The sequence below is a fragment of the Folsomia candida genome, unplaced genomic scaffold, assembly GCF_002217175.1.
Source record: "Folsomia candida strain VU population unplaced genomic scaffold, ASM221717v1 Fcan01_Sc002, whole genome shotgun sequence".
NCBI classification, from domain to species: Eukaryota; Metazoa; Arthropoda; class Collembola; order Entomobryomorpha; family Isotomidae; genus Folsomia; species Folsomia candida.
The window spans coordinates 3,276,331-3,300,528 of NW_019091194.1; the positions used below are offsets into that span (position 1 = coordinate 3,276,331).

The following is a 24,198-nucleotide window of genomic DNA, read 5'->3' on the forward strand; positions in this document are numbered from 1 at the left end:
CAATTTGTAACTCTGTTAAATCAATGGATTTATTCATCGTAGATATTTCTACTACAAAATAATGTAACAAAGTTTAATGAAATCCATAACCCCGTGTTGCATAAAACGTACTGTATGACCCTGGTGAGTAGGAATATCTGTTGTACCGATTTCCAAACCCGACTCCCCCAAATCCACCTCCTCCAAGCTTTGACAGTAATGGATTTATTAGTCTGTGGCCATAGCCGTGTCCGTACTACAAATAAACATAATTGCATTACATAATTTTATTTACATGCAGTGGTTTCAACTGAATTGAAATGACAACGTGTCTTACTAGGGATGGATACGGGTACGGATGGGTCATTAAAGAGTAGATTGTGCCCATGGCGTAATCCAAAAGTCCTCCAAAATCAAAGGACCGCCTTTGTCGACGATGATGTGTTACTCCTTGTTCACTTTCGTCTAATTTTTGTATCGGAAATGGACCAGGATTGTCCACATAATCGTGGTGGTGAGGTTGGTTGGTCAATAAGTCGTCTCTCGGGAACCTGATCTTGTAACATTCAGCAAAACTAAGGACCCCAAGCAGTAGAAATAGCACGATAAGTTTTGTACTCTGAATCCCCATCATTTTCTATTAATCTAAAATCAGAAGATCAGGACAAAATGCAACCTAGGATCTTAAACATCGCTTGACCACCACCCTGACCACACTAAATTCATTCATATGAGCAACTAGCCATTTTATCAAAAGAGTCATATCCAAGCTCGTGTCAAACAGTTCATTTCATAATTTGTCTCGCTTTTTACTGGTAAATCCCAAGAGTACACTAAACAATCAAATAAATAAACAATGCCCATCAATCACCAAAGTATTATTATTCATGTGAAGATGGGATAAACGTATTATGTTTTATTAGGTAACCGCTTCCGGTCTTGATCACATTATTTATTACAGAGTTTGACAATGTTATAGGTAAAGAATGAGGTCATATTAATAGGCTGGGCACATATGTGCATAGATATCGTATCGTCACTTTCATTTACATCAGCATAATTTCATGGTTGACATAAATTTGCATAGTGTCACAAACAGTGCAGGATGTCTTTTTCAAACCTTGCTATTTAACAATTCGCTTCACCTCCAACGGGTCGAATTCAATTTGGTTACATATGTCGCAGAGTATTTTTAAGTGTCATTCTTACAAGTATTAATTATTTTGAGTCATTTAAAAGGGATAATTATTACACATGAGATGCATAGGTAGTTTTCAAATGAGTGATAAAGATGTCTGGAATAAGCGTTACATTTTATTATTTAGTCTCGACAGACTTCTTCCTCCGATTATGATTACGCTCGTACATGGCGTCTTCGTACAATGGAAGAACTGAAAATAAGTGGTCATTCTCATAAAATTCGCCGTCAAATTTTTAATAATTTTTAATCCAGAAAATAAGGGTATCATATCAACTCACAATTATCAATCGAAGCCGCTCTCGACGACAACTGAGAATACGAGGGTGGTGGCGAAAAGATGTCACTCATCGAGGGCGACTCCACTTTTGCCAATCGACCCAAGGATGACGTGTGCAGGACATCGAGTGATGTTCGACGCCTACTTAATCCAGCCGAAAAAGAAGTGCTGCTCCCACCAGGCGCAATCCCGCGACACTGATTACACGTCCTTTGACAATTGTCTCGGACCGTGCCAACAATCAAGGGAACGTGTCCTTTCAGTGCGGGTCGGGTGGAAGATCCTTTGGAAAATATTTGCACCTTTTGGCCCAAAGAAATTTAATCTTTCAGTAATTTTTGAAAAATTGCTAAAATCCTGAATGTCAAACCTTTAGAAAGTATTGATGTTCTATATTGCATTTGTAAAATGTGGGCTTGATATCTCTTGGAATGAAGAAACCGCTCTCCCAAATCGTCTCCACTGCAGCGTCCACCTCCAAAGTTTCCGCCTCGTCCAACACCGACCCCAGCGTTTTCCTAACTTTGTCCGCATGATAACTTATCTTTTGTATGAAGGATATTACCACACGGGCCAAACTTTTTCCGGTGAGATTGATCAGTGAAAATTTAAAGGTAGCATATTCACCTGGGAGGAAACCCCGTTGTGGCATTTTTAACGTGAAATGTAACGGACTTGAGGATGAGGAGGGATGAACGAGGGAAAACATGAGGGATTTTTTCCTCTTCTCGAGTTTTAACGGCTTCAGGGCGACAGGGTCTTGGAGGAGGTTGAGGTAGTCGCCAAAGTTGAGGATGTGAGTGGCTAAGGTGTGATTCTTACTGGGGGTCATGAGGTACACGGTGACGCAGTGTTTCACAGAGCCGAACTCACTACAAAATGTGCCTGGAGGAATGGGGGTCGTCGGGTAGGAAAAGCTGAAGGGAAAGATGTGCTTGGATGCGGGAAGACGGGATTGGCGTTCTTCATAAACTATAAAATACAAAAGTATTTATGTAAATGGACAATCAAAATTAATCAAAATTTGGTTAATAAACTTATTTCACCCTACATTTTCCGCTAATCTGCGCCCATGACCAGTTCACGGGCCACACATATGTATAAATGTTGGGAACAATGGCATCCTCCGTCTTGGTTATGAGACGTCCGCTAGAATCCCGAAAATTTACACGAACAATTGCCTCCAGCGAGACTCGAATGCCTAATAAATAAATTTATACCGATAACCCCAACTCCTTCAAGAAATAGTAAAACAAATATCATTTTAACAAAAATAACCTGAGCAGTACACAGGATGCGGATTATAAACGATTAATTTTCCTTCCACTCGATCTCCAGGTCCATACCTCCAGTATTTTTTCTCTCGACTTAACACAATCTTTACTTCCATTTATATATATTTTTCTAACAATATAATCCCACAAGTTGAAATACTATCAAGAAAAAAATTGAAAAATGGAAGAATCAACAGGTAGGTAGGCAATATGTGTAGGTAGTCTTTTTTTAAGCTGATGTGTCTTTTTTAAGAAAAAGTATTGCGATCAACTCCAGTGAGATTTTGTATCAATCCTTCACATTATTTACCCCTCTTTGAACAATAAGAGACAGTTTTCTCCCAAAACTTGGAACAAGAACATGACATTTACTTAACTACTCGAAAGAACAAGGAGGCTAATAGCGCACTAAATATGTACATATCTTCTGTTCTTGTCTCTCCTCTCGAGGAGAAAATGGACAAGAAAAGGGTTGAACATAGTGGAACAAATATGAAGTGAAAGATGATGACGCTTTCACCCGAACTGCCCCGGATCCATATCCATCCAGGATTATGGTTTTCGGTTTTTCGCTATACACGAACCATACCCGGCTCAGACTTCCTCGAGGCTAAACTCGTTCACAAAAGCTGCTTTCACTTCATGCAAAAGGCTTAGTGATCCTCAACTCGTGACATTTTAAGACCTGACCAAACCACCAAGATTTGTACATGGCTGGGTCGTCGAGGAGAGAGATACATGCGGATATATGATTTCATTTCATTACGTGTTGTTTATGCTTATACAGAAAATTGGGTGCATGCGTTGCGCCATGTTTTCTTGTGACATTGGTGTTTTCTGTTCCTGGAATAAGATTATGGTTGGTTTTGAACAGCAAGGTTAGGTCGTGGATTTTTGGGGAGATGTTTTCTTTTTTCTCGCAGGACATGTATTTTTTCGTGTATCTACGTCTATCAGTTTCGTTAGGAGAAGAGGACTAGCTTGTTAACGTCATCGCGACATGAAAGGGAATACGAGATTGACGTAGTGCAAGGGAATAGTAGGCTAAAATGCTGTTAACCTACTTTTGGAGACTATCTATCGCCACAGGACATCACAAGGGACATCATTAGTGCAACATGGAATCAATTGGTCGCATTGTCCGTGTCGTTATTGAATTTGTTGTTGGACTTTCTCCTCTTCACTGGAAAAACAATGGGGTTTTAATGTCATCATCATTTACCATGAAATGAAAAAAAACGTGTGCGAAACATGTACCAGGATTATTGCTAAACCAGATTAAAGAAGATTTTATTCTAGTTTCGCAATTTTTCAAAATTATAGGTACTACAATTATTTCGTCAGTTTTTGCATTAAAATTTTAAAATGCATTTTTTTGAGAAATTTCTTCCTGGCTCAAGTCAAGTCATAATGACGAGAACTTTATATTGGGTTTTCTCCTAACGGAGAGGACAGAGTTAAGATAACCTTAATTAGACGCCTCATTATTTAAGATAATTATATAATCATAATTTCTACCAATTTCTTTTTCAATATTGCGAGAACAAAGTTAAGTTTCTGCATATCAAAGCTGCACCGTATCGTCATCACAATTACATAAATTATTATCCACAACAATTGTCAATCACTTATCAGTTTTTAGACACTGCATATTTTTCATGTTTTTTTTAGCAATTTTATAAATATTTTTTGAGAATTTTGCAATTTTGTATCCTTAAAGTTACACTGAATGAGACAGATTCGTCATTCCATTCGCTTTTGCCCATCATACATACATACAGCATAGATTCATAGATTCATGCTCTAGCTATTATACCGACTTTATCACTATCAACCGGAGCAGTATACAAACTACAAAACCTAAAATAAATGAGATATAATAATAGTAATAAATAATCTGAACAGTTACTAGTTAAACTGACAATGTGTGACTTTCAAGTAATGGATAATCGATTATCCTTTTGTGCATGGGCTGGCCCTACTAAATTCATATCATATTCATAAACCAAACCAAGGCCATTTTTAGTCTTCTTACATATTCTGAGTTCACCTAATGCAGACATGATAACATGAGTCGTTTAATCTTATTAGATTTTTGTCGTAGACGCCACCGTCTCCAGAACAGTCTGGGATCACCATTTGTACTATTCAGCTTATTTGTGGATCGAATAATGGCTTGTTCCACTCTTCCAGTTTCCAATGCAGGCTGGGTCCGTTTGCTTGTTATCTCTAAGTCTGATTTTGGCGTCATCATGACATTGACATCCGTTCCATCAATGTTATTGGTTCGAAGTGTGGGCGGTGATGAAGGAGGAGTGGTGCTGGTGGTGGTGATGATATTGGAGTAAATTGCGGTTTCAAAGACTCTCTGTGGAAAGTTGGCGAATTAAAAAAGTAACAATGCAAATATCGCAATTTTTTGCATATGCGAAATGTGTAGACAAACCTTGACATTGAAACCGTTCAAGCTTGAGCACTCGATGTATTTTACGGCCCCGATTTTCTTTGCGAGTCGCATCGCCCGTGCCTCTGAGACGGGAGAAAGTCCATCTTCCATCAAGGAAAGCAATATGTTCACATTAGATCGGAGATCTGACTGTGTCCCAACCTGAAAATTGGTTAAGTTTGAGGTTAAAGTTGACACAAAATTAAAATTACATAAATTAGATAAATATTTCAAACATTTACCAAAATGATTTTCATGTTCTTATTGAAGTTGGGACAATGCCGCTTCAATTCCGGAACCCAACGTTTGACAACACTAACGAATGATGATGGGACTACCACGCTGAAACAAATTATGGTCACGCCGGTCGGTGAGGTTAATCCGTCCCCGTAACAGAGGGGTCGAAGTCGGTCAAGATAAGACTTTAAAGGGACGAAACAAATTAACATTTTGTCAGATCATTCATACAAAATTAATAATTTCTTCTTCAAGCAAATATGTCCTTACCTGTCCACCAGTGTCACAAATGTCCAGGTCTACATCCACCCTCCCCCCACGACCTGGAACTGCCATCGTCGTACAAAAAGTGTAATCATCCCGCACAGTGGACATATAACTTTTGCTAAACTCCTCAAATAGGAAGGAGGTCACGAGAGATGTTTTTCCAATCTCGGCATCCCCCACGATCACACATTTCACAGATTCCACTTCGGTTATTGACCTCAACGGAGGACTTCTCGGACTCCGAAAACTTGGGAATTGGACTTCTCTCGAAATTTTTAGTGGGGAAAGTATACAATTTCCCTTACTACTACTTATACCTGGAGAAACCTTCAACTCTTCGTCCATAATAGTTTAACTAACTAATTCTCAATTAAACTAAATCTGTCTTCCTCTCCCGTGTCAGACTACTTTCAAATTTTGAATTGAAAATAAATAGCGTCGTCGTCGTCGTCACCTCACTTTTGCATGCCTACTTTATTTCGGTATTAAAGTAAAATTCTCAAAATCCTGAAGGTACAGTACAAATGTGTTAAATTTGTAAAAAAAATCTGGTTTAAAAATTCTCAAGGGATATGCCGGGTCGTCATTTGTTCTCGAGCCAAGGGTTCAATTTCAACTAATTAAAGTCCTTTTGCAGCAAGAAGTGTGGAAGAAGAGAAAAGGTTTTCATAGGGGTTGAGCCCTATCGGAAATTTGTTATGTTGTCATTTTAATATAGCTTTCCGTGGTTTGTCGCCACTCGTCCCTATCTGAATGCTACCTTAGTAAAGTAAAACTACTTAATTTTAGTAGTTACAAAATTTTTCAGTAATGGAGAGGATTTAATCTGTCCTTCCCATTTACCAAAGGTGAGTGAAGAACAAACTGTCTCCAAAATGTCGAGAGTCGAAGACCTTTATATGCTTTTAGCTGTCTCATACAGTGAAAAGATTAAGAAATACATTCACTTGTTGTGGAGCATATGTAACCGGCATCAATTGTGCAGTTTACATGGAACAACCAAAAGATATTCTAATTACAAAATGTCTTGCAGCATGAAAAGCATTGATATCTGGGCAGGTATTATCTGTCCTATACGCCGCATGCATGCATGCACACGTCCACGTCCACCTTTGATTTAGCTTCTCATTTCATTTCATGTTTCAGAACAATATATATATCGAGTTGATTATTATTCAACCAAGAAATGTAAATCATTTCCCGAATTCCATCCATCCATATAATAAATATTCTTCAAATGCGATAAATATGTGATTGAGTCAAGTTTACTTGAGTGAATCTCAATTTTCTTTCAACCACGGAGCAAGCCAGCCAGCCAAATTCTATACCAAATAAATCATGAAATGATAACTTTTATCATCACTTTATCCACTTTCCTGTCTACTGATATACTGATTGATTTAATTTTTCTGTCAAATTTTGATTAAAATAACTTTTTAGCCAGAATCGAGACGGAATTGTCATGCAAGTGTAATTATACTGTTGAAATTTGAGATTTTTTTCGTATGCTTAGTAAAAGTGGGGATAGATAATTGTTCCAGGAAAATAAGTTCTATTCATAGATTTCTTGTTACTGGGATGAAATGGAATTTTATTTTTTGACAAAACAGTCAATCTCATCCTTTTCCAGGTAGGAGAGACATAACACGAGTTGTTTCTGGGTTCGACTAAACCTTCTCGGAAGGATTATTGGTTTTCCATTCGCATCAACTAATAGTTTACCCCGATCATTGTAACATTTGTTGATGTGGTCGAAAAATGGGAGGCAGGGCCAGTCGCAGTTGCAGCCGGGTCCTTTTTCATAATTAGGAGATGAACCACGTTTCTTTCCTTCAGTCGTCTTTGTGTCGGTAGCATTTTTCTTGTGGAGTTGCATTTCATGCTGGGTCAAGAAACAAGGCCATTTTGTACAAGGTGGAATATTTTGGAGGATATTATCAGTCGAAATTGACGATTTCGATGATTTTTTCTTTTTTGAGACCTTTTCCGCTAGAGTTTCTGGTATACAGTCTCTATCTTCTGCTTCGACTTGTTCCCATACACCACAATCTGGAGTGGACGTTGCCAATTCTGCAGGACACGTGCAAAATATAATTTGTATTAATTAATTAATACAATTACCAACGCGTTTAAATAAATTGTCATCTGTACCATTTGTGACTTCGTCATTCGTAGAATCGTCGTCACGTTTCTTTCTCCTTCTTTTTGACTCCACTGGTGCGGGCGTAGTGGTTAGCACGGCATTGTTAACGCCAAGTGTCACATTTTCTACGATTTGGGTCGTGATCTGTGGTTCGACCTTGTTGATACCACCACGTTGACCACTATTCTTTCCCCTGTTGCATGGGGAATACTTCCAAGTGACACAATCCTTGATGGGATCACGTTCCTTTCCCAGTGCGACAATCCTAATCGGAATCGAGTCGACTTTGATGGGGGCGGAACTATCTAGAAATTCGTACATCCCTCGACACAACTGCATCGCCTGATAATGCGGCATGTGCACCGGACGGAGTGGATTTCCTTCAGAGTAAAGAGCTTCACCTTTACTGTCGGAAGACGTCTTCAAAAATCCTTGGGATCGATTAACCCTGCAGTTTTGGATTTTGTCAAAATGCGGTGTACACGGCCATCGACAAGGGCAAAATTTATCATTGTATTTTGGTGGGCGATAATTTACAAATATTGTGGAAGATACGCCGATTGGTGTATCATCAACTTCTTCGGATGAGAAACAGTCCAAGGATTGTAGAGGCATTGGGTTCCAAAATGTGCAGGGGGTCATTAATGGAAATCTGTCGGTTCCATCTGAAACAGCATTTTATTTTGTATTATTTATTAACGATAGGATCGCCACGAGTAGTTCACTTACTACAACTTTTAAGTTTCCATTTCATGCAATCTGGCGTAAATTCTGGAGCAACAAGTGGAAAGCCTCTATCCAACATTGGTGCATATTGATATATCGGTGCCCATAAGTAAGACCTCCCTGTCCTGCCCAGTTTTAATTTGTATTTCTCTTTGAGATGTATACAAAGTTTTCGTGCAATTAAATGGCTGTAAATAAAATTTAAAAGTGAATATAACTACACTCTTTGACTTTTGCAAACCTCAAACAAAATTAAGTGCAGACCTTATCTCAATCACGGTTGAAGTAGAACTACCAGTAGCTGAAGGATCAGATTCTAAACCATCAACATCAACAGGTTTATCCTCGCTGACATCATTGTTATCGCCAGAATTTATTGGTCCCGACTCATCTACTGCTTTCTCCTCCGTGGAGACTTCGGTGACCGCATCTTGATCATCACTACTTGAGCTGATCGTCGTGGTTATTTCGTCGTCGTCATCAGCAGATTTTTCCGTCATTGGAGTTGGCGATACGTCTTCAATCTCTGGTAACATGGTAGTCGTAGTCGTTGTAGCGTTCCGTTTCGGAGAACTTCTATCATTGCGTCGAATCGGGATACCAATCCAATCCACTTCTTTGGTAGGATTATTATTCTCCAAGGGTGGAGCGATTTGGTGAGGAGGAGGATTTCCCATTTTCTGTGGACGCTGTAAGACATCCGGTCTCGAGGTCGTTGTCGTTACAAGTTGTTCAACTGATTTAGTATCAGGTTTTGATTTGTCATCTTGCACTTGTTGAGGGTTCTCTGTTCTTAAAATCATCCAACCAGCAGGTTGGATTTCTTGGACAACTTGAGTTTGTTCCACGCTGCTGACATTGTTCATGGTCACATTTTTGGATAAGTTTTGCATGGGTGAAATGCTTTGTTTGTCATTGGGTACGACCTGCGTCTGAAGGGTGGAATTATTTCTTATAGGTATTGAAATCCATTCCGGGACAGTTTCCGGTTTTTGTGTCGTGGTAGTAGTTGTAGTGGTAGTACCGATTTTCGAAATTTTTTCTAGCCCTGAATTGGAAATGAGTGGACTTGGGATTGATTCACCATCTGAAGCAAGATTTGTAAACAAAATTAGGCACGTAAAACCGTATGCAAAGACTTATGTAATTGAAATTTTTATATTTAATTTTACTTTGTGTAAATAACAAAAAACAAAAAAATGTAATAGCGTTCTGCATTTCAAAAATTACAGAGAAACACATTTTCACTCCTTTTTTGTCGAGAGAGAAATATATTTTATTACGTATGAAATGAACACATACAAAGTTGTAGTATTTCATAAACAAAGCACTGTTTTGATATAAACAAAGCTCGTGTATTTCTTGTTACATAAACAAATTTCGGAAACACTTTCATCAATATTACTAAGAATTGTTCATTAGGAATTGTCTGCTATTTTTTCATTTTATTTAACTAGCGATGACTTTATTTACATTAATTTACATATACTTTACTTTGCATTTCATGGATATGTACATACCGGTAAGACGGCAATTACTAACCAAACATTTCTCGTTTCACTGGGAAAGATTTTTTGAGTTTCATAAAATTCAGGCTAAAATTTGGATTGACGATTTAAATTTTAAATGCTAAAATGATGTTTGTGTGATACATATTAGAATACACTAATTAACGTTCCGAGGAAAACCAATTATCCAGGTACCGCATAATCTTTGGTTTCACAGCTACATCTCCGTTATCTTCATGAATTGTCGTGGACGTTACGGCCAATGGAAGTTTCCGATCTCGTAGGTATTGATCTGCCAGACAGAAATCGCGGATGGGATTTTTTAAAGTGTCAAATTTGTACCACGGGATCCACTTGGTTTTCGAAGTGTCGTAGGCCACGTCTCCCTCAAAATGTTCAAAATCATGAGCCCAGACGAGTCGTTCCACTTCATCGGGACCTTTTACTATGATCTGTTCGCAACAGAATATAATTAATTACACAATTAAATAGTTAATTACTAATACACACGGATATGTGTATACCTTAGCTTCTGCTACGTTGATCCCAACTGCGACCCCGTACAGCACATCGTCCACAGGGATCCTCATACCTTGAATATTTTTCACGTTCGAAACAACAACGGGAATATGATTTAGAGATTTCAGGTAGAGATAGTCTATGTGAAGACCAATTTCCGAAATTGGCACTCTTGTAGGTTGCGATATTTTGGGGAGATGATGACCACTGGGATCGATCCACGTGACGAGAGCAGTGTCACGATACACTCGGACAACATAACCATAGGTAGACGACTTTTCGATATTCAAATCGGATACGATATCTCCTGCAAAGAAAGCGGGGGGAGTGTCCGTCCCGTCGTACTGATGAGGTTTCACCTTGTATGAAGGTAGCGTTTCAATAGAACCGTCCTAAAAATAAATGAAAATTTAACTATTGAATTTATGGTTATTTAAATTGATAGATAGAAACGCATACTCACGTCCCATTCAATATCCACGACACTTCGAATCGCTGCGATTTTGACGCCTATCGGTTTCTCAGATTCCATAAGATCCAGACACATTTGTGGAAGGTTATCTTTCTCCTCATTTCCAATAAGTACGTCTGCATTATGCAAATTAATCGCCTTATACCGACCCGTTTCAATGTTTGCATCAAAATTTTATTTCTAATTACAGTCTTCTGGTGGACCAAAAAACGTCTCCTCCGACAGCTCCAGAACCCAGTCATGAAAATTCATCAGTTTGTCCTCCTCCTTCAACTTGTAATTCCAAGTGTCAAGCTCTCGGATATATTTCCAATTTCGACCATACAAATGTTTAACTTCTTTCACTTCCTCCTCTCGTCGAAGTGTATTTGGTGGAAGAGATTTACCCCCAATCTCGAACACCTTCCCCATATTTATGTTTCTCATCCAGGCGAGCGTGATGCAGTCAATCTGAACACAAATTAGTTAATTATGTAACATATTTTTTGCATTTTGGACCACACAAGACTTATTTATGCTAACAAACACCTTGGTCTCCAAGATGGTCGCCGAATTTCCCATATATCGGAAAAAATTCCACCACCAAATTTGTCCAGAAGTGATCCACCTGCATTTACGTAATATTAATATTATGCTGATCATATAGATTGTTTTAGTGCTTTATGTACCTAGTATCCCACAAATGGTAAATCAACATGCTCTCGATCCTATCCCCCGGACGTGGAAAGACAAATCCGTAACCTTAATTAATTAATTATAAAACAAGTAAATACACGTCACGCTCAACCTAGATTTTCAATTTTAACAATTAATTCTCACTGTCGTCTGGAACGAATCCCAATTTTCCATCCTTATCCATCTTGAAATAAACTCCGGCTCGAGTGTCCGCTACAAGACCGACCCATTCGTTGTTGTAAACGATTTTATCGTCCTTCTTGGAATACTATTAATTATTTTTAGTAGATACTTATCATAATTTTAGTCTTGAAAAAAAATTATGTGTTTAAATATTTTCACCCCAATGCGAATCAAATCTTCACAATCCACATCTTTAATCACCACGTTCAAGTTATTCTCGAGGGCGACCGTGATCAAGAAACGCTTCTCTCTGACTTGACCAGTCTTTTCGTCATTCGTGACCTTACTCCCAAATCCGACACATCTCCGATCCATAACACCAACCTAAAAAAAATTCATAATTTCTCTTTTTCATTAAAAAGTAAGTGAATATTCGATTTTTTTAGGAATTGCGAAAAATAACCTTGGCCTTTAAAGCGATACCCTTGCCCCCCGTATAACTCAGTTTTTCTTCCTTCCCATTGTCCCAATCGATCCGGGTGTCCTTCGTGACGCGATTGATGCTCACGAAACCGAACAAAAGTTGCCCTTCGTCACTGAACTTGGCGACTCGATCATTTGCATACAAAATGTGTTTCGACCTTTCCGGATGAGCAAGAGTTGTTAACGTTGGCGTTGTTGCTAACTTATTGCAAATTTGGTAGGTTTGGTGCACGATTTCTGGGGACACCTTTGTCTCATTGGGGAGTTGTTTGTCTGGTCGAATTGTTACTTGATCCACCTCCTCGATTTTATTCGGGGGGACGAGATAATCCCCTCCAGAACCGTCGATGATAGCTACATCAGCCATTTTCAGAGAAAATACTTGTCAAGATTGGTAAAAGTTTCGAAATGAAAGGGAAATGGTTTTTTCATAAAAAGTTTTGCAACGCATCATTTTTTTTGCACATCTAAAAAAAGTTCTGATTTCCTAACCCCCTGACAACGTCATATAGCTAAATTTATTCATATTCTTGCACTTAGCAAGCCAATAAATTTGCATACAATTTTGCATGCAATTCTGCTAAAAAAAGAATAGCACAAGTTCCATAAAACGGCAGGAGCTAAATTCTGGCGAGTGTGTAATGTGGTAAAATTGAGATCATGGGATTGAGATTTTCATCCTTCTGTCTGGTCTGGTGGTGCAAAAAAATACAAAGAATTATTGTTGTTCATTCATCTCTCATTAAATTTTAGTTTTAACTTTGTTCTAGTATATTGTTGAGTTTGACAGTTGTGTTAAGTTTGCTAATTTGGATGGTGTCATTATTTTAAAGGCTAAATTGACCATTTTGACAAATAACTTTAGACTTTTCGTTATTTATTTACTTTCGTGACAGACATAATAATATTATCGCTGTGTAATTGTTGTCTTATTTAAGTTAGTATTGTTAACTAGCATTGAACTTGGATGAAAAGCGATTAAAACGAGACGAGCAGATTTTAATTTTAATTCGAAAAATCGACCAAGGTTTAAAGCTGAAAATTGGAGAAACTTGTAAGTAAAAAATGGTGTGCAAATGTCAGCTGTTTCATAAATTACAAGTTGTCTGTACTTCATATATTTTTTTCTGGATAGAGACATTAATTTGTATGACATAACTTGGTCGGATTAGTCTGCATGACAAGATTCTAAGCTCCTGAGTCGTCATCAACCTCACACATCGCGTCATCAACGTTGGAGACAATAATAATCAACAAGTGGGAGTATGTACAATTTTAATGATAATTAATTTGGCTAACAGGCACAACTCTTAGAGGCATTTTCATCATCCATATCACTCACTACCACCAACAGTCAGTCGTCATTTTAATCCGGACCATTTAGTCATAACAAAAATCTCCATAAAAAAATAATAGCGCATTCATAAGGACATTAATTTTTATTCGTTATGAAAAAGTCGGTTATTTTTACCGGAATTAACCAGATTTTTAAAATTTACAGCTTTTTCGACCAGAAAATTTACGAGCCAAATGTTCCATGCATCTGAAAATTTTACATAAACATCACATCATTCGAGTACATATTTCAAAACCCATCCAGTTTATTTAATTTCCATCAAAGTACAACCTACTTTACTAATTGTTGAACTGAGTTTTATAATGATAAGACTTTTTTAAGTAATGAATCTTCCCATTACCACACAATCATCTATTGTCAACCCTGACGCTTTCAATGGTGTATGCATGTAACAATTAAGTGTGAAGTTCACACTATGAACTCGTCGCATTAACCTGTCTGACACTTATTAATTAATATTTACTACGCAAGCCACGTAAATTCCGTTACTACTACAATCAAACAAAAGTAATATATAAGAACATCACATTCCAGTCGTGTGCTTGAGATAAGTCGAATGTAAGTGATAAGTATCTCGAGAGAAGGTCTGTCGTCGTGTCGATCTCCTCCTCTCACCCAAAAGTCCGTGTCACACACGCGGTGTGTGGGGTCTGGTGTGAGTTGGTTTATTATTTCATAGTTGGTTGGTGTTACGCAGTATTAGTTATCGTTCGTAAATATGTTATATACATTGAAAACTGCAGAGTCAGTCAATACTACGAACAGAGAGTATTAACTTTATTGACGCATGTTGATATTGAGATTATTCAGATATGTATGACGACGACGACGAGGAGGAGGGAGGAGGATAAAAGAGTAGTATACAAACGATAAAATATTGCATGCTTTGTGATTAGCGTTCAATATTATTATTGTTCTTGATCGATTCTTTGTAATCAGAGGGTCAAACAGAATCGGAATCCTCCCAGTCGAGCGAGATACAGTGAAGTGATAATACTTGGTGAGCAGCGAAAACGAGTGCAAAAAAGTAATAGGAAACAGTTGCATATGAACATTAACGCCAAACTAAAGTTGGAACTGATTGGACATCTAGAAAACTATCATCATTAATACATACCTAGCTGCATGTCCTTAACACTTGGTAGAGGCGTAGAGACATTAATTAAATATAAAAGTGTGCCCTGTTCTATAACAGCTATAAAATTGATCCTGTTTCATGTGAATAGTGTGAATGCGAATTATGTTCATGAAATCTGTAGCCAGTCAGACCTTAAACTTTTTTAGTAACTAACTATGTACATATTTTACGAATTAATTTCTGCATGCCGTTGAGAAAAGTCGTCAGTCAAGCCAAACCAAGTCGTCAATTCAGCTCGTTTTGCTTGTAATTGTGTTGCGAATTAAACTGCGAAATTTGATACATATTACATACATGCATGACTTTGACTGATCTCCTGTTATAAGGTCAGTCGAGTTAAATAAATAAAAGTTGCTGGTTACTTGATAGCTCGTAGTGTACTAATGTTTGTAATGGGATGATATATTACAGCCCAGACATTTATTAAACCTGCCTGCACTATCCTAATGATAACTGATTATAATTTGTTATGAGTTATGGTTTATTTATTTTGACCTAATCGAATTAAGCTGCGAATGCAATCCGTTCTCCTACATACATATCATTATCATGACATAATGGCATTGATATGATTGACCATGTACACTCGGATCAGATGGGACATCCAGTTGAATTAATTGCAAACAGTCAAGTATTTTGCATAAATAATAAATCTTAAATAATTTGCAAACTGTAATTTGCTGGAGTGACAGCATTATTGAAAAATTGAGTTAAATCCGTGTCCTAAGTGTCTATTGCTTTGAATCCCAATTCGGGTACATTTTTACAAATCTAAAATACCTCACAAATCTTAAAGCTTAATTTCCATAATTTTCTGTTTCAGGAAAATTGTATAAGCTGGCCGGGCATCAAGATAACGCTTTACCCTCACCCACATTAAGGAAGTCAGCCACTGCTCCTGTGTTATGGGCGGAACGTCGTCATTTTCCAAGTGAGTACATAATTTATTGCTACTTGAACACATGTCATCATAATGTTAAGCCATCATTATACAAGGTTTATTGATGAAATCATCAATTAACAAGTAATGTGGCAATTTAAAGAAGGCTGAGATGCGGAGCTCCTCTTAAGAATTTTTACTCCACTGCTTTAGTCAAAATCTAAATTGGATCTCTTTCACAATCCTAAATCCTAAATCTCCGACCGTATAAAAGTTCAGTTCAACTAGAGATTTAGATAGAAGCTAGACCAGCTAGAAAACCTAGACCAAAGACTTACATGCTTGGTACACGGATTATTAGGAAAAGTATATATGTAGTCTCATCAGTGTGGTTTATGTTCCGTGCTGTCTTGCGTCTTCCACGGTACCACCACCTCCATCCACCTAAATTCCAAATGGAGATAGTTTATGGTTTATTTATCGTTTCATTTGTGGGAACCTTGTGCCTATCTGGGTTTCGGTGTGTCGGATGTATTTTGTAACCACCGTCATCATCATCTCTTTCACCTGTCACTTACCTCATTCTGTCACCAACTTGTCCCACCACGCGCCAAGGTCTTCTCACCCACAGGGTTACCCAATCACCATAACCACACCTCCTTTGTGGGTGTTTGTGTGACTTTCACATTCAAAGAAAGGAGGCGAGCTTACTATGAAATCGGCTTAATTGAGTCTATATAGTGTAGTTTAGCACTTATTACTTATTGCGTGGCGTGGGTCTAGCCTTGCTGTCTATATGTACGGTGTACAAAGGTTGGTATGTGAAATTGAAGTGATCCGTTTGATGTTGACCAGACAGGAGGGAATGGCTTGATCGTGTCCGAAATTGCAATCTGTCACGTATTTTATACAGCGAATCATACGTATGTATCTATCTCGCCCTTGTAAATCGAAACCATTTAATGGTCATTCGAACTTTCAGAGAAGATAGAAACTAGAGAGAGAGGTGAAGTGGACTTATCAAAAACTTTGACGCTTTCCCATTTCATTCGTGGACACGAGCGAGTAGATGTGATTTGATGTCACATTTCTCACGATAAAGAATCAGGGACACCAACATGGTGCGAATTTTGGACTGTAGTATCCGATTGCTGAAAACAACAGCGGCCTTGCAATTTCATGCCCAATTTCCTTTCTCTTTTACTTTCTCCTGCCTATAATTTCCTTTCCCTTACGTTGGCTGGCTGGCTGCTTGTTGTCTCCATTTGTTTGATGTACGTGCCGATTTCGCTTTTTCGGACATTAATTCTGTTTCCGCTTCGGACTCGGACGATAATATGCGTCGTAATGACATAAAATAGTGCACCAACTAGTTTCAACCTGGCATAGTAAAACCTCGAATGTAGGTCAATCGGCCAATGTCAAGTGAGATTTAGTTGAATTAGTTAATAATAGAAATTTTAAGGTATTTAAATCATGTAAATATTTACTATCTTTGTTGCTGGCCAAAAATTCGTCGCAAAAGAGCAAACTGATATTTAATCTGGACCAGATGGCGGAGTGTTGATTGTTATTACAATTTCACATTCCACTGTCAAATAAATCTAGCATTGGTTTGAAATCCTACAAGTTCAGAGTGACCTTTCCTTTCAACTAATCTGATTTGATTTCTGAATTCGTTTGCTCAACATAACAAGAAACATCCATTAGCTTGTTACCCTGTGACAGATTTATGGTTTCATCTGCTTTCACTCAAATCATACTTGAGTGCTAGGGCAGGTATGGCAAATCTTACGCAGTCCCTCTTTCTTTCTAGTAGACGGTCGGATTAGAGTTTCGTCTGGTTGAAGGTAAAAGTGGTGTGAAGTGGTTTTCAGCGAGATGAAAGCTTGGCTGTCATCTGTATCCCTACTAAAATTGTGGCATTAGTAGCAGTGGACAGAACAACGCGGTGGAAAGAATCTCTTTGAAGTTTGAACTTTTATTTGAAGAGGAGACGAAAGGTGAGTTGTGACTTTTTTTAACGACTTGCACATCATTTTTTTCAGTCAAGATAGTCAAGCCTCACGTACACAAATAGAGCCTGTCTATCCACCCACGGCAGACTGAACTTGTCCTCCTACTGCCCTGCCTAAATTCATAACACTGCTGCTAAAAGACCCAAATTGAATTATTGACGATTTTCCTTAACTAATAGACGCTTTACGGCACGATCTTTGTTAGATATTTAGGCAGTTGTAACTGGATTATTTATTCTCGTTTAAAATTAAACATAAATGATCACATTGTTACGGAAAGAGAAGGAGGCACTCACTTTCACCTCAAGTCAGGTATCACCCATTTCATTAATTAACCGTGAAGCGGCAGTCACATTTAATCGTATTATCTCCATCCAACTAACAAATAACAACACTGTTGAGCCATGTCCTACGTATTTAGTTGTAATCTAATTCTGCTCGAGCAGTCCTCACCTTTGCTCATCATTCCTTATTGCTTGCGACTCCTTCATGTTTGTGTAATGAGCTTAGCATCGAATTTTCCATGACAGTCAACAGATTAGTATAAACGGAGGAGGAGCAGCAGTTCTTTGCAAGGTGAAGAAAGTGTGTGGGCTTTTTACACACGTACATATTTAGGATTAGTTTTGCAATAACTTTTTTGCATCATTGAATAAAACCGCACTGACTGACGAATCCTATTCTCGTTCCTATTATTATAAACGGCTAGGTATACCAAGTTATTATTTTTACTCGAAATTAAAGTGGCCATGCTTGAGACGAGAGAGATTTCACGCTTTTTATGACCGCTGAGAAGCTAAAGTCGCAAGTGTGAATGGCAGCAGTTGTTTGTTGCCTGGCTGGGTGTTATTATATCATCGTTTATCCTCACTTGACAGTAATAAAGCCTTTGGAACAAGTGTGGTGTGGTGTGTGGCACCCAGCCGTTTCATACCATAATTCTCACGTTCCATTTCAAATTTGTGACTCATGATGCCAAACTCGAACTCTTTCCAAAACATTGGGCTACATTCATCAGCGTGTTCCTTCTCTCACTTCACTTCTCTCGTGCAGAAAGAAGAATCCCAGCCATGGCGAAGTCTTGTTTAACTACAACTACATAAATAAGGAACTTGGTGGTACGGGAACCGAGGAGTTCGAGGTTCGCATCCGTAGGTAACTGATGATGAGGAGATTGAACTAAAAATAATGGGAAAGATCTCTCGGATGATGGTTAGCTTCGCGTTGAAAATATTCGATGTACGTAGTTTAGTTTAGTTTAGTCTTGTTTTTTTATATGCACGGCTGAACTAGCCTGGTTGTAAATAAGCATTGCCTCCCTTCTATCTATGTGCATAGATGATGCATATGCATGCATGCATTCATGGTGTCGTGTTATTATTACGTGGTTATTTCGTGACACTTCTTCTCTTACCTCCTCAGTTTTGCATCAGGTCTTGTACTGCAATATGAGGTGGCGTCGAGTGTAAAATAGTTGGTTTTACTACGACTACTACGGATTATTAATCACTCATCGTCGTGTTTAGTGGACAGGGAACTACTTAACTGCATATTTGCCGTGACTATTTACTTGTCAACCTTGTATTTCGTTTCGAACTCGAGTTGAAATCATTTGGAACAACTTTGCCAGTTGTTGGATCACGTTGAAATGAAAGGTCAGAGTTGACACCTATGTATCTAGTTCCAACTGAAGGGATACTTCAAGTGTTACTGGGAGAAGTAACCATTATTATTTGCAATCTGGACTCGATTTAGAAGACATTTGAAGCTGTGTGGCGGTGTCGTGCTAGGAGCAGATAAGCTGGATTTTCTGGATGGCAGCGGAGTGAGGGATTAAATCTGGATTAAAAAGTAGAACTTGTTGGAAATTTTCGCCGAGGACGTGCGATAGTCGTCTCTCCTCTCTTCTAATCTCAAGCATCTCTGTCCCTGTGCGTAATAATTTCTTTTGAGAATCCTGTAAATTTCCCCATGTGTTCGCTCACCAGGATTTGCACTCTGAATCTCTTCCAATTCCAACTACTTTTCATTTAAAACGTGAATGAGAAAAGTTTGTTTGGATTAGCGAAAAAAATTATCCTACGCGATTTGGATTCTTCGAATTGAAAAAAAAGTTTGAAATTTACACGTGGGGTTTGTGCCTTGTTATTATTCTGCGACGTACTTATCTTCTGTTTTACTTCACTTTTTTATTACTTTCTCCTCCTTTATACAGTATAATAAAAGCCGACATGAGGAATGAACTCTCAGTGGAAAAGAAGTGCCAGATTGTGGGTTAAGAAAGAGTGAAAAGTAGTTTTTTTCGTGGAAAGATTTCCGCGTTATCAGAATTGAAATGGAATGAATCGAATCAATCGCCATACACACACGTCCACACACATTGCCCTTTTTCGATCTTGGTTACGGGTGAGTAAAACTTTGTTGAAAAGAGTTGTGGAAAATAGAAGTGTGTGATTTTCCCACAAATTGGAAATTTGCGTCATCAGATCGGCAGGAATAATGCAGAGAGGAGAGAAAATTCTGAGTGGCCTGTGGGAATTTTGCTTGGGACAATGGAGCTGATTGAATTTTAGCCGTGCCGTAAAATTATTTGGCTTCATCTTCCTGTTCACTTCACTCTGGTGCATCGAATTTACAGAGAATTTACAGAGAGAGAACTCCGTTAATTCTCATTATACGCTTCCCACCCATTATAATGCCATCCCGTTTAGAAAATCTGGTTAAAAATCACCCACTCCTCTGCGTCTCTGTGCGACATAAATATGAAAATATAGGTAATGTAAACCTATTATTTCGTGGTGGGCGGATCGATTTCATGAAATATGAGTAAGTCATCGCATATACGTAGTGAGTGAGTGAACAATGAAAAGTTGAACGAATCCTTGCATGATTATGTTCTAGTCTCCATGTCAAAAGTGAGGAGAAAACTTTTCGGATGGATGGATGGATGGACAGGCAACCAACGAACTCATCTTTAAATTTGAGTGATGGTTTCATAAGTTACCGGATCTGCTTATTCACAGAGAAACTGTTTATGTTTATCGATTAAGTACGGCATGTGCTATATACGTACTAAACAAATGAAATTAACTATTTAAAAGATAATTACCACGTTTTGCCACTATTTCCTCGAATTTGACTTTCCACACATTTCCCTCGTGATGAAGTAGTTTTGTGGGAGGTCTCTGAACTCCTCGATCAATTTCCCCAAGGTTTGGAAACTCTTGTAATTGTGCTGAACGTCGGGGTTACGAAGGTCGTATCGCAAAATTAGATCCGATTTTTTTCGGTGTACGGCAGGGTAGTGACACAAGGAGGATAACACCGATCAATGGGAACTTTTCCGCTTTGGGTAGTTTTTTTGGAGGCATAACCTCTGATAAGTGGTTGGCCTAATTGAAAGTAAAAATTAAAAGTGATTTTGAATCTGAAAATACGAGTTTTCGGAACGATTATTTTGAACATTACTATTATTAGGTGGCCCAAGTAAATAAAGTTCCGTACACAACTTTCATAACGCAATACCACCCAAGGACAGGAAGCGAATGAGGTTGAAATGAATATCTCATAAAAGTTCAATGTCTTTTTTGTTAATGCATGTCCTGAAAAAAGGCTTGTTCAGTGATTAGAAGTAAATATACAGTTGAGAGAAGAGGAGAAAGTACGTCATCATACCGATGACACGGAGGGTGGTCGGCCTCGTTGTTATGATGATGCACTCGGTCGGAAGTACAAGATTAAGAAGACACAGCATGTCGTAGTACATCGTATTTAGTACTTCTACTCGTACTGTTTATGTAAGGTTGTTAAAGTTTTTAGAAGGAAGGAGGAAGAAAAAAGTTGATGAATAGAAAACAGGGCAGTATCCTTGAATTGGTATTCCTCTTGGAGGATGTGCTAACTTAATTAATATAATTGCTCTGACTGCTGGCGTGCGTATGCATGTATATCTTCCAAGTTCTCATCTCTCTACTCACGGTGTGAAGACTTTCTCCTCAAGATGAAAAGTACTTTGGGCGAGAAGAATACGTAATAAATAGTTAGAAGAAAGCACTCTTTTTACTTCTCCGGGCAAGCGGAACATTTTATATTTCACACAATTTAGATTGAATATCTACTTTGGCATGACTAATAAGAGTTTGAGGTAGACTTGTACTTATTCTCATGCCTAGGGCATTTCTTTCAGCGCTTATCTACCGGGCATGCATTTTCATGCCCTGTGCACTTTACAACTCTGGTTAGACGGCGAATGAAATCGATTTAAACTGCCATTTTATAGAAAAGGTCATTTACTGGGTGGAACTTTATGTCCACTTTCCATGCAGTTTTACTAAACCGTATATCTCCTCTCAGTATTGGCAGTAAAACGTGGATTATGTATGTATTTGTTCTGATCCTCTAGATATCTCTCTTGCCTTGTCTTTCTTTCCCCTCGTCACTATCGCTCTCCTTTCCTTCCTTGCCTTGTATTGTATTCTATTTAATTCCACGTTGCATCACAACCTTTCTGTCTGTATGTCTGAGTTATTTTATAGGATCTCTCATCCACATCCACCAATCGATTAATTCTGCTGGGCTCAAGGTGGATATATAGTTTTGCTTTTAGTTTAGTGGCTGAGCGGTTTGGTTTGGTCTGGTTTAGTTAGTTAGCAGCGAGGAGGTGAGGTGAGAGGCGAGACGGACAAGTTGTTTGAGTGAAGCTCTGTCAAAACGAAGCTACAGGTGTCCAACCAACCAACCAACATAACTAATAACCACACACACACGGGAGAAAGTTTCCTTGTTCGAGTTCTCCAAAATCGAATCAGACCTCTTTCTCACTTCGTATTTATGTAGTTAGAGGACTAAAGGTAAAACTAGAGTTTGAGTCTTTCTTCTACGTTATCTCGGTGCAGTGTGAGGTGTTTACTTTTAGATTAAATCGCAATTCAGCTTCAGTAGTGTGACAACAATAAATAGGGAAAGTTTTGAGGCTTCGATCCCACTTTTGAAAGGGATTTTCATCCAGCTGTGTGTCGGAAATTGAGATTTGTGCTACAACGTTTTTGTGATCGATGATCGAGTTAACGGAAGGAAGGGCACGACGGATACTTTGCGTTTGTTTGTGAAGGTAAAGGTGAAACGTGAACGTGTTATTTTCTGAACTTGATGTTTTTGTTATCCGGTGTGTGGGATTTGCATGCATGCTTTCGTACATAACTATCGGAAGTGGAATTGTATCGTATTTTGGGGGCTCTAAACTTGTGAAAGTTGGTGGATATTTTTTATCGCATGATTTCGATTTGATGAAATACAACTTGACATCTTTTCCACTCGCGTCGTGACGGAAAGGACGGATAAATGAGTAGATTTGTACAAGGGTATGAAAACGTGACACTTTTATCGGAATTGGTCTGACAACCATTCCGAAACTGTCATAAAAGAGGAGGTTCATTTGCATTTTGCAGCAGTTTTGGGTCGATTGCAACTTGTGCAGATGGGAATCATTTACGTTTCCTCTCCGAAGAGGAGAAAGTACTTTCTCCAACTACGTCTTTACAGCTTTGGCTAACTTCACATGAGGTTTTGTTCCATCATGGATATTGATATTTATTGAAATGGTGTCATTTTATATCTATTTTTCATTCAGATTAGTTGATCTTGCCCAGATTCAATCCTGGTTGGTCCTGACATGAAACTTGGAATTTACATTTATTATTATATCTCCCCGACGAAAATGCACTTTGAGTTAAAAGGGCCAAATCCGACGAGTCGACGACTTTAAAAATTCACAGACAGAATTTTCAATTTCCGGCAACCATTATGCCAAGAGTTGCATACATTCGTACATATGTATGTAAGCATATGTTGCAGAGCTTCTCTTTTTTTGTGTCCCTGTGAGACGAGAGAAGGAGTCTCATTTGGTTAATAATATTTTTGAGATGGGGGAAAGAGAAAGCATATTATGGGCAACAACATGGTACAATAATTTGTAATTTAATTTCTTCTCTGCACGCTTCATGCTGGAGCCACCATACAAAATTGTATGTACGTACGGATTACATAAATATATTTTGTTCTGCTACGGGCTAAAGTATGTATGAAGCACACCCTCATCATCATCTTCATCACATGCATGCATGCATGTAACTCTGTAACACGCCCTCGAGTTTTTGCTGAAATTCTTTCCTTGATATGAAGGAAAATGTAAGAGATTCCAGCCATGATGGAACTTGAATTTATTTGTTTCGGACTCTGACCACACGAATCCGACGGACTATATGTGTCCATATAACGACCAGTATCATGCCAAACCACAGAGTCACGCTCGTCCTTTGGTTTGGCAACCGTTCAACTCAATTCACATATAAATTGCTTCTCTTACATAATTGTAGTCTCATTATGTGGTATGATTCATCTCGAAATTACGGAGTGGTATGTAATATGTACGTAGGGATAAGAGAACGCATGCAGAACGACGTGGAGAATTGGGAAA

The 24,198-nt window shown here is 38.4% G+C and overlaps 6 protein-coding genes across 13 annotated transcripts in view; 1 reads left to right on the forward strand and 5 right to left on the reverse strand.

Moving 5' to 3' along the window:
* Nucleotides 1–3: 3 nt before the first annotated feature.
* Nucleotides 4–710, reverse strand: LOC110844165. Its single transcript, XM_022090299.2, has 2 exons — nucleotides 317–710; nucleotides 4–235 (listed from the first exon to the last, which is right to left on the reverse strand). The coding sequence occupies exons 1-2, from the start codon at nucleotides 611–613 to the stop codon at nucleotides 74–76; spliced, it is 459 nt and encodes a 152-aa protein (XP_021945991.1). The 5' UTR covers nucleotides 614–710; the 3' UTR covers nucleotides 4–73.
* A 159-nt stretch (nucleotides 711–869) lies between these two features.
* LOC118434568 (arrestin domain-containing protein 1-like) lies at nucleotides 870–3,180 on the reverse strand. The gene is made up of 5 exons (XM_035848365.1): nucleotides 2,736–3,180; nucleotides 2,509–2,658; nucleotides 1,828–2,429; nucleotides 1,459–1,759; nucleotides 870–1,370 (listed from the first exon to the last, which is right to left on the reverse strand). The coding sequence occupies exons 1-5, from the start codon at nucleotides 2,845–2,847 to the stop codon at nucleotides 1,297–1,299; spliced, it is 1,239 nt and encodes a 412-aa protein (XP_035704258.1). The 5' UTR covers nucleotides 2,848–3,180; the 3' UTR covers nucleotides 870–1,296.
* Nucleotides 3,181–3,993: 813 nt separating this feature from the next.
* On the reverse strand, nucleotides 3,994–6,555 carry LOC110844765 (cell division control protein 42 homolog). Its single transcript, XM_022091048.2, has 4 exons — nucleotides 5,685–6,555; nucleotides 5,420–5,599; nucleotides 5,178–5,339; nucleotides 3,994–5,099 (listed from the first exon to the last, which is right to left on the reverse strand). Exons 1-4 carry the CDS (start codon nucleotides 6,024–6,026, stop codon nucleotides 4,782–4,784), a joined length of 1,002 nt encoding a protein of 333 aa, XP_021946740.1. The 5' UTR covers nucleotides 6,027–6,555; the 3' UTR covers nucleotides 3,994–4,781.
* A 717-nt stretch (nucleotides 6,556–7,272) lies between these two features.
* LOC118434693 lies at nucleotides 7,273–8,672 on the reverse strand. The gene is made up of 2 exons (XM_035848790.1): nucleotides 7,833–8,672; nucleotides 7,273–7,751 (listed from the first exon to the last, which is right to left on the reverse strand). The coding sequence occupies exons 1-2, from the start codon at nucleotides 8,464–8,466 to the stop codon at nucleotides 7,273–7,275; spliced, it is 1,113 nt and encodes a 370-aa protein (XP_035704683.1). The 5' UTR covers nucleotides 8,467–8,672.
* Nucleotides 8,673–9,068: 396 nt separating this feature from the next.
* On the reverse strand, nucleotides 9,069–12,928 carry LOC110845116. The gene is made up of 9 exons (XM_022091478.2): nucleotides 12,311–12,928; nucleotides 12,067–12,231; nucleotides 11,869–11,992; nucleotides 11,718–11,790; nucleotides 11,578–11,656; nucleotides 11,238–11,499; nucleotides 11,041–11,165; nucleotides 10,583–10,969; nucleotides 9,069–10,510 (listed from the first exon to the last, which is right to left on the reverse strand). The coding sequence occupies exons 1-9, from the start codon at nucleotides 12,695–12,697 to the stop codon at nucleotides 10,220–10,222; spliced, it is 1,893 nt and encodes a 630-aa protein (XP_021947170.2). The 5' UTR covers nucleotides 12,698–12,928; the 3' UTR covers nucleotides 9,069–10,219.
* Nucleotides 12,929–13,083: 155 nt separating this feature from the next.
* Nucleotides 13,084–24,198, forward strand: part of LOC110845345 (dual 3',5'-cyclic-AMP and -GMP phosphodiesterase 11) — a 28,068-nt gene continuing 16,953 nt past the window's right edge. For 2 of the 8 annotated variants that reach the window (XM_035847196.1, XM_035847201.1), the window contains exons 1-3: nucleotides 13,122–13,384; nucleotides 13,466–13,593; nucleotides 15,649–15,756. The gene's annotated coding sequence lies outside the window, so the exon portion shown is untranslated. Of the gene's footprint in view, nucleotides 13,385–13,465; nucleotides 13,594–14,560; nucleotides 15,152–15,210; nucleotides 15,581–15,648; nucleotides 15,757–19,734; nucleotides 20,130–24,198 lie in introns of those variants that run through there. The other 6 variants (XR_004833859.1, XR_004833860.1, XM_035847198.1 and 3 more) reach the window with 6 other exon arrangements.

What these genes read in the sequence shown, in the direction of transcription:
- LOC110844165 (XM_022090299.2), bottom strand. Translation starts at nt 613, where the DNA reads ATGATGGGGATTCAGAGTACAAAACTTATCGTGCTATTTCTACTGCTT. An exon ending in CGTACCCGTATCCATCCCTA is followed by an intron (nt 236 to 316) that starts GTAAGACACGTT and finishes GTTTATTTGTAG; the next exon opens with TACGGACACGGCTATGGCCA.
- LOC118434568 (XM_035848365.1), bottom strand. Translation starts at nt 2,847, where the DNA reads ATGGAAGTAAAGATTGTGTTAAGTCGAGAGAAAAAATACTGGAGGTAT. An exon ending in GGCGCAGATTAGCGGAAAAT is followed by an intron (nt 2,430 to 2,508) that starts GTAGGGTGAAAT and finishes TGTATTTTATAG; the next exon opens with TTTATGAAGAACGCCAATCC. An exon ending in AGCGGCTTCGATTGATAATT is followed by an intron (nt 1,371 to 1,458) that starts GTGAGTTGATAT and finishes ACTTATTTTCAG; the next exon opens with TTCTTCCATTGTACGAAGAC.
- LOC110844765 (XM_022091048.2), bottom strand. Translation starts at nt 6,026, where the DNA reads ATGGACGAAGAGTTGAAGGTTTCTCCAGGTATAAGTAGTAGTAAGGGA. An exon ending in TTTGTGACACTGGTGGACAG is followed by an intron (nt 5,600 to 5,684) that starts GTAAGGACATAT and finishes GTCCCTTTAAAG; the next exon opens with TCTTATCTTGACCGACTTCG. An exon ending in AGAACATGAAAATCATTTTG is followed by an intron (nt 5,340 to 5,419) that starts GTAAATGTTTGA and finishes ACCAATTTTCAG; the next exon opens with GTTGGGACACAGTCAGATCT.
- LOC118434693 (XM_035848790.1), bottom strand. Translation starts at nt 8,466, where the DNA reads ATGACCCCCTGCACATTTTGGAACCCAATGCCTCTACAATCCTTGGAC. An exon ending in GAATGACGAAGTCACAAATG is followed by an intron (nt 7,752 to 7,832) that starts GTACAGATGACA and finishes CGTGTCCTGCAG; the next exon opens with AATTGGCAACGTCCACTCCA.
- LOC110845116 (XM_022091478.2), bottom strand. Translation starts at nt 12,697, where the DNA reads ATGGCTGATGTAGCTATCATCGACGGTTCTGGAGGGGATTATCTCGTC. An exon ending in GTATCGCTTTAAAGGCCAAG is followed by an intron (nt 12,232 to 12,310) that starts GTTATTTTTCGC and finishes AATTTTTTTTAG; the next exon opens with GTTGGTGTTATGGATCGGAG. An exon ending in GGGATTCGTTCCAGACGACA is followed by an intron (nt 11,791 to 11,868) that starts GTGAGAATTAAT and finishes TAATTAATTAAG; the next exon opens with GTTACGGATTTGTCTTTCCA.